At 42.1% G+C, this 12,860-nt stretch overlaps 1 protein-coding gene across 1 annotated transcript in view; it reads left to right on the top strand.

The window, feature by feature from the left end:
- Positions 1-12,646, top strand: part of LOC135203261 (sorting nexin-14-like) — a 42,181-nt gene extending 29,535 nt beyond the window's left edge. Inside the window, exons 15-18 of the mRNA XM_064233032.1 lie at positions 216-400; positions 617-781; positions 8,402-8,592; positions 8,787-12,646. Of these exons, the coding sequence (XP_064089102.1) occupies positions 216-400; positions 617-781; positions 8,402-8,592; positions 8,787-8,876 (631 nt within the window). The 3' untranslated portion in view covers positions 8,877-12,646. The remainder of the gene's footprint in view (positions 1-215; positions 401-616; positions 782-8,401; positions 8,593-8,786) is intronic.
- Positions 12,647-12,860: the final 214 nt, after the last annotated feature.

Consider the following 12,860-nt stretch of genomic DNA (forward strand, 5'->3'; position numbering starts at 1 on the left):
TTCCCTCTTTCACACAGGATTTTATATGGTGCATTTTTATCATTCAGTAAAGTTATATGATCGCCTGCAATGTTGACTGCCAAAATCACTGAACTAGCAAAGTATAAATTTGTGCTTGAGTTCCTCTGAAGTATGTAATATTTGTGAGTCAAGAAGTGAATGGAATATAAATCTATTTTACTCATCAGAGGATTTTCTGTTCCCATTGATTGAAGGTTGGACTGGGACGAAGTTTCATCGGGTACCGATCATCCAGATAACACGGAGCCGTCCAGAACTCTCATTCACAGTCTGTTTGGTAACAATGCCAAGAGTTTACCAGCACCTTCTCATGAGCCAGCTCCCCCACCCCCAGCCACCATGAATGTTGTTGGAGTGTATGATACAGTTTTATATTTAGGTAGGGGAAATTTTGCATATTTTGAGAGCACTACAAAAGAAAGTGGAAATTTACAGGATTGCCATATTTTATTCATAATTAGAGCAACACTTTATGAATATATTTTCATGTTATTTTTAACTATTTTTAGGTTTTGCAGAATATGTACCAGATTGGACCCCTAAATGTTAAACTTCTCTAGCAAACTAATTCTTGCCAATTGTTTCTCTTCTCAAGTGGTACGTGTGTATGGCCTCTCAATTTCTGCATTACGTTGGTGCATGTGCATCAGGTTGTTAGCTGGCAGTACATTGGATGCCGCAGTCAGCTGGTTTTTGAGAAGGAAATTGGCACTTGCTCTTGCTCCTCCCAGAATAATCAAACTCATTCATCTTGTGAGAGGTAAGTTGCCTACTAAGTCTATCATAACTTTAAATTGTTGGTCTGTTTTTCCTGCATCAATTGCTGTGACTTTATATCGAAGTGTAGATATACATTACCTTGTTTTTTAGACCACCTAGGTAGTCATACTATAGTGCAAGTGATAATCCAGAGGATGTCAGTTACCTAGAGCAAAATTGCCTTTATTGTAGGATAGTTCATGTTGCAATGAGTGAAAATTTCAAAATACTTCAAGAGTTTGAATTATTATGTTATGTCTACTGCTTACTCCAAAACCCAAGGAATGTTGCAAGAAATCTGGGAATACAGCACAGCACTCAAGAAATTACTGATAACTAGGCTAATATGACACGACAAATTTTAAATAAATTTGTACAAATGCACAAAAAACCTCAAGGAAATGCAAATATTCAATCTCAAAAAATAAAGTAGATTATGAAAGATAATGCTTTTAAATGTCATTTGTGACTTTTAAGTAAAATGCACCAAGAAATACTTGGTTTTCCAAAAAATAAGTATGTATATATAACCAGCCCTTCTTCTGTCTTCCCTCTCCAAAAGCCACAATATTGGTGTCTGTGAGGGCATTAACTGCTCTTGTGAAATTTTCATGTTTTTAGCTAAATGTAATACATTTTTGAGGAATTGTTTCCATTGGCTTCCTTGAGGATTGTGGGGTTGTGTATTTTTCATTCATTGCAAAAATGTTAGTGAGTTTTTCCCTGATGGTGTTCCTTTGTCGTGGATAGTAGTTTTCCTAGCAATGTAAATATGACCTTGCCTGTGCAAAAGGAAAAAAAAAAGCACTGAGAAAGTTCTATTACAAATACAAAGAATGAAGCAGCTGACCATTTAGATGCTTAATATCCTAAATTGGCAAAAAATGTTCTTAGCAAATGTGTTTGCTGGTTTAAGCAGACTTGTGTATAAATCTTGGGGTGCCACTTGCTTGCTACTACTAGCTATGTTAAAATACTCATTCACTTTTTTAATTAAAGTATGGTGAATAGCCAAGCAGCCTCATTAGGACAGTTAAAATGACAAATTTTCTAAGACAATATACCAAATTTGTAACTAATTTGTATTTTTCATAACTAACAAACCTTCGGTCTTAACATTAGGATTTACTAGCGCCAAGCTGGAAACCGGTAGAATTAAAATTACACTTGTGAGATCCAAGGACTATTGGCATCTATACCAGGTCACGGGGCATGTATACCCAGAATGCCCATGGCAACCTGTGACCCATCAGTTATTTTCCTACCGCCTTTAAGATAAGACGTGTTTACTGTCTATCTGATTTAAAGCCGGTTTTCAGTTTGCCCGTTTTTTATCCATTTCATTTTTCATTTCTTATTACTTTTTCTTTCTCTGAGTGTGATCGGTAAGAGTGTATAAGTGGTATGATGGAGATTTTTGCCTCAACATGAGGATCGTCTGCCGTTTCGAAGAGGAGACAAAGGAAATGCCCAGGAGTCAGTGGCTTTCCATGTTCTAGATTTCTAACTTCGGTGTCGATGGATCCTCATCCAACGTGTAGTAGGTGCAGGGAAAACGTATGTACGGTTACTAATCCATGTTGTGTGTGTGTCGCAGTTGGTCGGTGGAACAGTGGAAAAAGTTCTATGAGAAAGGCCAATACAAAAGGAAGGTGGTGACGCCATCTTTGGATGACCAAACCTTACCGGCTTCTTTTGTATCGGCAATAAACCAGGCTGCTCCATATGTTTCTCCACCTGCTTTTGATTTGTCCCATACCCCTTGGGTTTCTCCTAGCGATTCATTATCGGAAACGTCAGGAGGGGTCTTGGGTAATTTTATGCATAATATGCACGCTCCTTTGTTCCCAGCAGGTAGAGGCTACAAACCTGGGGTCTTAACAATAGGATAATTTCTAGCGCCTAGCTGGATTCAGTAAAAAAGTAGATGAAAGCAAGGAATCTTGTGGTATCTGGCAATGCATGCGTAGATCGGGTGAAGAGTGGTCAAACACCGAACATCTACTCCAGTCTTTCCCAACTCAGGATGACTTGATAAAAAGAGTGGCGGCTAGAGGCGGGCAGTATAGCGTTAAGACCTCAGCTTTGTAGCAATGAAAAATGCAAATTGTCTTAGAAAATTTGTCATTTGTTCATATGTGAACGGTCTTAACAATAGGATAGACTCATACTTGGAGGGAGGTATAAGACATCCTAGACCGGCTGGGAGGCCTACACGCCAGTTCAGCTCTCAAAAGAAATAGTTCTTAGAGAGGTACTGAAGCCCATTGAGAAGCTAGATACACTAAAATCTAACCACTCAGAACCTGAGTGACGTACAATGATATATGGGATAACCATTGTATAGGGAACCAAAGAGAAACATTGACTGTCCAAAAACAAACCAGGGAACTACGGTTTGTAGTACTCCCGACTCCTCCTTGCTCAGGAGCGGAGCCCATGCTACTAAATAGTGGGTAAGATTTTGTATACTGCTCGACCACACTACCAGTAGGACTACCTCACTCACCTGTATCAGACCAGTCCAGCAAATGACGTGTAAATTCCTTAAACCACCCGAAGGGAGAAGGAAAGATACAAGAGAAAGAAGGAGGCCAGCCAACTCACTCATTCTCTCATCCACGCAATCATCTTAGGTAAGATACAAAGGTGCCCCGTTAAGGGCAACTATGAATTACACAACCTGTGGGGCAGCCACCACAGGACCCAAGGAAAACGTGTTCATAGATCTGTGGCAACATCCTTAAGATAGAAGGAGGTGAACGTGGACTGGCGTAGCCAAGTACCAGCGCTCAGCACTCTATGTACAGCCAAGTTCATTTTGAAAGCCATAGAGGGACCAATACCCCTAATGTCATGTGCTCTAGCCTGCACAGACGGGGTGATGGAATCATCAAGAGTCAAGTTGGCCAGTCTGATGGCTTCCCGTATCCAAAAAGAGATAGTATTACAGCCTGTACTGACAAAAAGTCTGCGGCAGCCTGATCTTAGGAGCAGAGTCCTTTTGAGATAATAAGCAGGGCCCGGACAGGGCACAACAAAAGCTCTTGAGCATCACCACCCACAAAGTCAGTCAGTGATGGAATGGAAAATGAAGCGAACCTGTCATCATGCACCGAGGGATTTTGGGTCTTGGCCACGAATTCCGGAACAAATTTGAAGGACACTGACTTCCAACCCCTGGTGTGCTTCACCTCATAACTCAGACCGTGGAGCTCTCCTACCCTACTCTTAGTCAAGCTCTTAAGCATCGAGGAAACATCCCACTTTGGGGGCTTGAGCTCTCTAGAAGACGACTGCTCAAACCCCTTAACTAGCTGGGAAAGTTCCCAGGAAGAGGAGATGTCGATACCCTTCAGGCGTAACACCAAACTCAGAGCCGCCCTGTAGCCTCTAATAGCAGACACGGACAAACGTTTCTCGTCTCTGAGGAAGGTTAAAAAGTCTGCTATTCGCTGAATAGAGGTCGCGAGTGGAGAAAAACCCCGTTTACGACACCAATCACAGTAGATCGCCCATTTGCCTTGGTAAACTGCGGAGGTTGACTTCCTAAGACTGCTGGACATGTGCCCAGGTGATTTCTGAGAAAAGCCTCTCTCTCGGAAGAGATAGTTGATAGCCTCCAGCCGTGAAGAGACAGGGATTCTACGGACTGGTGGAACCTTTTTGCATGGGGCTGACACAGGAGATACCGCCAAGGGGGAATCTCCGACAACAACGATAGCAGATCTGGAAACCATTCCACCTTAGGCCACAGAGGGGCTACCAGAGTCATTCTGAGACCCTGTGAACCCAACAGCCTGTTCAGAACCTGACAGATCAAACAAAACAGAGGGAAGGCATACACCTCCAGGTTGTCCCAGGGATGTTGGAATGCGTCTTCTGCCAATGCCAAGGGATCTGGGACCACTGAACAGAACACCTACAGCTTCCTGTTGTAATGTGTCGCGAAAAGGTCCAGCATGGGTCTGCTTGTCCTCTAAACCCCAAACGCCTGAAGCGATGAGGCCGCCTAAGTGCGCGTCCCAACCTGCGAGGGAGGCGTCCGAGAACAGAAGGAAGTCCAGAGGGAGAGAACGCAGAGGGACGCCCTTCAATAGATTCTGGTTGTCCAACCACCAACGAAGGTCTTCTCTCACTTTCAAAGACAGTGGGACCATAAACAGGAGAGAGTCCCCCGACGGAGACCAGAATTCCCCTAGTCTCCATTGCAGAGACCGAAGATGAAGACGCCCATGAGGGACCAGCTTCTCCAAGGAAGACAACACTCCCAGAAGAACCTGCCACTGATGAGCTGACTGATGTGATCCTGACAGGAAGTTGCGCGCCACCACCCACAACTTCTCCAATCTCTGATCTGACGGGAAAACTTTTGCCACTGTCTTATTGATGACCATGCCCAGGTAGAGAATCCTTTGACTGGGTACGAGGTTCGACTTTTCCTGGTTGACTAATATGCCCAGGTCCAGGCAGAACCGAAGAAGACGATCCCTGTCTTGCAGCAGCTTCTCCCTGGAAACTGCCAAGACCAACCAATCGTCGAGGTACCTCAGCAAACGGATCCCCTGAACATGGGCCCAACTTGACACGAGAGAGGAGGCGCCAGAGAGAAGCGAAGGAACTTCCTGGACATGGGATGAACAGGGATTTGGAAGTATGCATCCTTCAAGTCTATCGACAGCATGAAGTCGCCTTCCCTCACGGCTGCCAACACCGAGCGTGGGATCTCCATCTTGAACCCTGCCAACACCGAGCGTGGGATCTCCATCTTGAACCGTGTCTTCCTAATGAAGCGATTCAAGGGTGGATAAGTTGATCACAGGCCATCATCCTCCCGACGCCTTGGGCACCAAGATGTGACTGTAAAACCCCGGGGATGGACGCACTACTTCCGCTATCGCATCCTTGTCCAGCATTTTCTGCACTTCCTCCTGAAGAGCCAAGAACTTCAGAGAATCTGGGGGGTACGTCTTCCTGAGCTGCAGCAGAGGAGCAGAGAAGTCGAATGGCAACAGGTATCCCACCCGAAGGACACCTACCACACACTTCTCCGCCCCGTAACCCTGCCACTTAGCCCAATGGCCAGCCAGGCACCCCCCCACCCGTGGCGCAGGAGAGGGAGAGGCGCCCAACCTACCGACGGCCCCCTTGACCTCTGCCCCTGGGGCCTCTTCTTGGTTTAAAGGAACGAGAGCAAAAGGGGTGTTGATCCTGAGACTTGGGCTGTGTTGAACGGGAAGGCCCTGCCAAACTTGAGGTCTTCGATGGCCTACCAGGCGACGATCTCCTCGAATGCTGCTGGACTGGGGGAGGAGGGGGGTCAGACGTTGCCGAGGGTGGGACTCTGATTTAGACACTGCTTGGTGCACAAGTCGGTCCTTTGGTGTCAGCCCGACGTCGATCTATCGCATTTTCGAATTCTGTCACTGGAAAAAAAAATTGCGACTCCAACAGATCACCGTTCCTCAAGGCCAGCAAAGACTCTGTGTCGAGCGACCTCTCCATCCTAGACAAAGCCGCGTCCCTCCTAACCAGAAGATTAGCCCATAAATTGGCACTGAGGTGAGCCAAATAAGAAAATGCCTTGCCCCCCGACTGCAGAAGACTGGCAAGCGAGGCGGCACTCACCAACCCATCAGGAGACCTGTCAGAAGCTATCTTGGCAATCACCACAGACCAGAGGTCCAGCCAAGAAACCGTCTGCAACATGGAGGCCGCCGTAGATTCCAAAGCTAAGGTGTCTTGCGGAGATAAGGACGGAGCCACTGACCTCACCTGTTTCAAAGTCAAACCCGGCTTCGGGCGAATGACGTCTGGGTTAAGGTGGCGTGACAACAAAAACGCAGAGCTCATAGAGGTGGGGGTAGTAGTTTGGTAGAGCCTCTAGAGCGAAGTAAACCGTCCCGGTCAGAAACAGAGGTGTTAACCTTCTGCAAGACCGACTGAACTTGCCCTGACAACGGTAGCTGGAGAAATGATTTGGGGTCCTGACAAGCTCCCACCAAGGTTTCCAAGCAAGGAGTGTAAGACGACAGAGCCCGAGTCCTACTTTCCAAATTGTTGAACCCACGAATGAGATCAACAACCTCCGAAAAGGAAGACAGAAATTCCTGCGTGTCCCCCTCTTCCTGTTCTGGCACTGGGGACCGACGACGAGAAGGATGTGTAGGCTCTTCTAATGCGTTTCCTTCACCAAAATTCACAGAAGGGTTAGTAGGCAAACAGTCTGAAACCCCTACTAGCCTATCTGGGCTGGGTCCAAGCGTCAGCCTCCGAGACGGACTCACAGTAACATCAGGTACATCACTTACCTCAACAGGTGACTCCAGACGTCCATGAACAGACACGGGCGTGGCGGCCGTACGTACGTGAGATTGGGGGGGGGGGGAGGACTCGAGCACTCGAGATTGATGGAGAATCCCTAATAGTGGAAGACTTGGAAGCTAGCAAACACACTGGCTGCACCACCTCCATGCTCACTTCCTTCGACCTCTTGACGGGTGCCTTCTGATCGCACAGAAGGGGGATGTGGGGTGGTACCACGTACGAGATTCAGGGGCGAAGCAACCCCTGCAGAACACACATCACTAACACTGCCCGAAACCACAGCACTCTCAGGAACATGTCTGTGCTGTTCCTTCCTCGGTGGCGAAGGAAGGGCAAAGCCCTTAGCCTTCCAACACTGAGGACGCCTACCAGGCGTAGAGGGGGAAGAGGGAGAGGAAGATAGCACTAGCTTCTTATGCGCACTCTTCTCGGAAGGCGGGGACGAAGCAACTCGTTTCCTACCAGTCCCCCTAACCGATAAGCAGCCAACTTCACATCTAAAACAGCGTCCAGCCTCTTAAGAACTGCCTGGCAGATGATCTCGGACTGATGTACCAGAGAAGGCTTCGAAGACAAGGAAGGGAGATGTTCGGAACTGGGCGGCAGAGATGACGTCGCGGCTAAGAGGCGGATCAGAGAAACGACTGGGAATTACGTCATTGATGAGAGTGACATCACAAGCGGTGGTGACGTCACAACTTCCCCTCTGAGCGAGGAGGAAAGAGATGCCACTGGCGGAGGAATACACAAAGATGAGCCCGTGACAACAACAGGGCTGATGCCGCAGCATCACTCCGAGACAAGGCAGCGGCAGACGCCGGCGGAGCAATACAAGATGGCCGACTGCTCCCACCCGTGGAGACGAGGCCGGGAGGAGGGGGGATAGCCTGGCTGGAATAAGGAGGGGGTGCGAGCCTCCACAATGTGCTAGCAACCCCCTCCGAGTACGGGGTACCCCCTAGCCCAAGCTTCTTCCACATCTCGTCCAGGCGGTAAAGAAAAGACTGGAGTAGATGTTCGGTGTTTGACCACTCTTCACCCGATCTACGCATGCGTTGCTAGATACCACAAGATTCCTTGCTTTCATCTGCTTTTTTACCGGATCCGGCTAGGCGCTAGAAATGATCCTATTGTTAAGACCGAGGGTTTGTTCGCGTATGAACAAGGCTGCTTTATGATTAATGAGTTTTATAAAAACTAGTTTTCTTTTAAAGTTTCCTAGGTGCAGTTTATAAAAAATACAAATTTTCAGTTACTTTAGGAAAGCCATGTACTACAAAAATTCTATTTTCAGATGCCCTGTTTGTTGATCCACCCAGTGATCGCTCAGATGCAGACCGTCGCAGTCGAGAGAATGAATTGCGAAATGAAGTCATAGCATTGTTACCACCTTGGTTACAGAAGTTCCTGTTTACCGAGGACCATTACAATGAGGGAGCTAATACATTAGTCAATCTTTTTCAGCAGCCAGTTCTGAACAAACAGGTAAGTGCATTTAGTCAGTTGAATGATTAGTGTTTTACTCCATGAAATTTGTTAATACTACAGTGTATTTTCAAATAGTGTACTTCATGACTAATAAGTTTAACATGGAATATTATTCTTTTGTGTATGGGTTAAGCTGTATAATTAAACATTCATTTTTCTCTGTCAGACCTATTTGTTTTTACTCTTTATAGCTGTCTTATGTTCTTCTGGATGCAGTCGTCGACCAGCTTTTTCCAGAGTTGTCTGTGGAACCTGAGCTTTCCCCATTCCTCACTAGTTGAGGATGCTTAAAATAATTATGTCCTAGAAGTTAGCATACACTTGTTTGCCATTCAAGACTTAAGGGTACAATTCTTAAGTTATCCAATGCACACCATGTGCATATTCAAGTCCTGACATTACTTTTCTAATAATTGTTTTGTGGTAATTTGTGGTTGCCAGTTAGTTTTATCAATGGCCAGTAAACTTTCTTTTCCCAAGATGCTCCAAGTTTCAAAGTACCCAGTGGAATTGTGCAGGAGTGTAAACTAGTACTGTAAATTGTTTCCTGTCATATTTTGGGATTAAGGCATTATCAGGCTTTTGTGAAGAAAATGATGACTTAACTTTTAATGAAACTGCCAAATTGGCAGTCTACTTTTGCACCTCAGCACTATTGTTGAGGATACTAACTTTTGCTTCTCTTACATGTGTTGATGCTCAAGGCAAAGAAAACCCCTCCTGAATTGATAGGAATAAGTATGTATGTGTATGCATGAAAGGAAGGTCAGGTACCTTTGCTGAGAGGGTAGGTCTTGCAATAGTACAGTACATATAGTGTTTGATAGCATACAGGACTTCTTTTTTTCAAGTAAGTATCATCTATATCAGGGATGTTACCATATATGTAAATGGACAGTGGGATGATAATGAGTAAGATCATTAATTAACCCTTAAACGCCGAAGCGGTATTTTAAAAATCGTCTCCCGTATGCCGGCGGGGTCTGGGAGTGAGCGCCGAAGCAGATTTTTTTTTTTTTTTTTTTTTTTCCCCATGCTTAGTTTTCAAGATTAAGAGTTCATTTTTGGCTCCTTTTTTGTCATTGCCTGAAGTTTAGTATGCAACCATCAGAAATGAAAAAAATATAATTTTCATATTTAAATATTGGGCTATATGGCAGCGATATATGACAGCGCAAAAAAAAAAAAATCATATATAATTGTATACGAATCGCGCTGTGAGCAAAACGGTTAAAGCTAACAAGTTAATTTTTTTTGTTGTATTGTACACTAAATTGCAATCATTTTGGTATATAACATACTGTAAGACGATCAAGGTAACACAGAAAATATTATCACAAAATGATGCATGAATTTGTAATGCGCGGACGTAAAAAAAAGCGGTTTTCAAAAATTCACCATAAATCGAAATATTGTGCTACAGACTTCCCGTTTGTTGCAAAATGAAGGTAATTGATTGAATATTACTAGACTGTAAGTGTTGTAGCTTACAATTGCAGTTTTCAACCATTTCGGTCGAGTTAAATTTGACCGAAGGACGAATTTTTTCTATATCGTTATGTATATAAAAATATTTCAAAACTGATTAAAGCTACAACCATGGATTGTTTTTAGTTGTATTCTACATAAATTTGCGCACATTTCCATATATAAAACTTTATGTAACGGCTAATTTAAAATGGTGCAAACATTACGACAATCGGACGAAAAAATGTATGATTTTTTCGGAAGAGTTACCGCGCGGACGTAAGCAAAAAGTTTTTTCATAAATTCACCATAAATCGAAATATTGTGCTAGAGACTTCCAATTTGTTGCAAAATGAAGGTAAATGACTGAATATTACTAGCATATGTATAAGAGTTTTAGCTTACAATTGCGTTTTTTGACCATTTCGGTAGAGTCAAAGTTGACCGAAGGTTGAAATTTTGGCACATCGTTATTTATATGAAAGTATTTCAAAACTGATAAAAGCTACAACCATGAGTTGGTTTTTGTTGTATTCTACATGAAATTGTACACATTTTCATATATAATACTCCATGTAACGGCTAATATAAAATGGTGCAAAAATTATGTCAAAGTGACTAAATAATTTCTGAGATGTCGCTGATACTTTTTATTGCAAGAAGAAAGAAATTTGCGCTTGCGCGCATGGGTAACGATTGTAAACAAAACAACGCCTTGGATGCAGACTTTTGTGTGTTTCTTTTGGCTGTAAAATCAGAAGACTGTTACTCTTTGTGTCAGTGGCATTTTATGAAACAAAGATTAGTAATATTTTGCAGAAATTGAATGTAATAAAGAATAGCAATCAAATGTTCCATTCCAATGTAAATTATGTTAAGAGTTGGATTTCATAAATACAATTAAAGTATCTGAAGGTAGCTATATTATTCTACTAAATGGGCAAGTATGTTATTTTAACACTAGAAGAGTAATTTTCAGTAGAACTTAGGAATTTGTTTATTAAATGGGGGAGCACTCACATTTTGTAAGGACATACATCCTATTTTGTAAGGACATACATCCTGTATGCTATCACATACTGTTTAGCTGGTAGCTTATGGGAACAAACTCAGGAATGAGTTTCATAATATATTTAGTAATTTTGGTTTTAAGGGAAGACATTGGAATAGAATTAATTTTTTTTTTTTTTTTTTTTTTCAAACCAGGGCAGTAATCATGTGTACGTTCCACTACTTTTGGTGCAAGTAAGTTTAGTTTAGTTGCATCTGTGTAGCCATTTAAGAACAAGCACCAGAATCCAGATGATCACCTTTGAATGCAGATAGGCATTCATTTAGGCAGCTTTTTCATCCTCATTAAAATGGTTATAAAGTAACCATTAGTAGAATGGTTACTTTATAACAATTTTTTTTTTTATAAAAGTTTCAGTAGCCAGTATTTAACATTTCTATACTTCCTCTTATAATTTATTATAGTTGTATAGTCACTAGAACAATATAGCAAGAGTCCCTCCCCGTATGTGGTGAAATTATCTGTAAATTTTATTTCTTAATTTTGCCTTTGGTTCAATATCCTGTATTTTTTCAAGTTACTTTTGGTTGTAATGTAATCTATTTAAATATCTTGGCATATGCAACATAAAAACTTACTGAGAGGAACTGTGACACACACACACGAGTAATAGAACAAAGGAATATGTGTAAATGTTTGTTGCCATTTGTTCAGTATGCAAGTGAAGCCATGTTTGTATGCCCCAATTTCATGGGTTAACAACCATTCATTCAGTTTTAATTTTCAGTCACTACATCATCTCAGTGTTCAGTCTGTCTTTTAAGCACTGCATCTCCCCATGGAGATCTTCATAAACTGTAAATGGATTCATGAGACAAGATAAAATTTAATCATTGATGAATGCCACATCACAGCTAATAAAATTATAATAGATGAGAGTTTACATCTTTGGATTTATTTTTAAAAATTGCTCTGGAGTTATGAAACTAGTCACTTTTCACTATTAGATGTGTAAAATCACTCTTTACAAAATTAAACTAAAGAATTCAACCATCAAGTTGTATACTATTCTTACTGCAGAACAGTTGTAAAGTATATTTTTTGTGAAGGTTGTATTTTTTAAATATATAATGAAACCTTTTACGAATTACATTGTATTAATGTTGTTTGCGGATGAGATGAACTGGTTGTAGTAAAAGTATCTTGTATTTTAGGAACACCTGATATTGGATAAATGTGGGTGCCATTATGTTGATTTATACCAAAGACTTTTAACATATTTAATCTGAGTTCTGTGATATTTTATATATGTGCTTATGAGCACATGTATTGTACTGCACAAAGAGTTCATGAAGAGTGACACTTTGGCTACATTTGAAGACACCTTGGAAGGTGTACAGATTTTTATTTCATGTCTCATTGTTACTTGTACGAATTAGAAAACAAGTGTTTCTCTCAAGTCTGTACATTCCAGAATATATTCTATGATATATTTTTTGGCTTTCTCTTTGTGCAGTTACTTATTTAATGACATATCAATATCTATCTATATAAATATATATATTAAATAAAGATTCTTTTAATTTCCTTCCTGGTGTGCCGATATATCTAATGCCAGGAAATCTTGTTGAACATAAGAGAAAAAGGCATCACTTACAGAATAGTTCGGACGCAATTCTTGGGAGGAATGCTACGCTAACCCACCATCATATGCATAAATGTAATTCCTTCCAAAGGAACAATAATTTCACCTAGGCATTATACTTTTAGTTTTGCCATTTTCAGA

Source organism: Macrobrachium nipponense, chromosome 24, assembly GCF_015104395.2.
Source record: "Macrobrachium nipponense isolate FS-2020 chromosome 24, ASM1510439v2, whole genome shotgun sequence".
NCBI lineage: Eukaryota > Metazoa > Arthropoda > Malacostraca > Decapoda > Palaemonidae > Macrobrachium > Macrobrachium nipponense.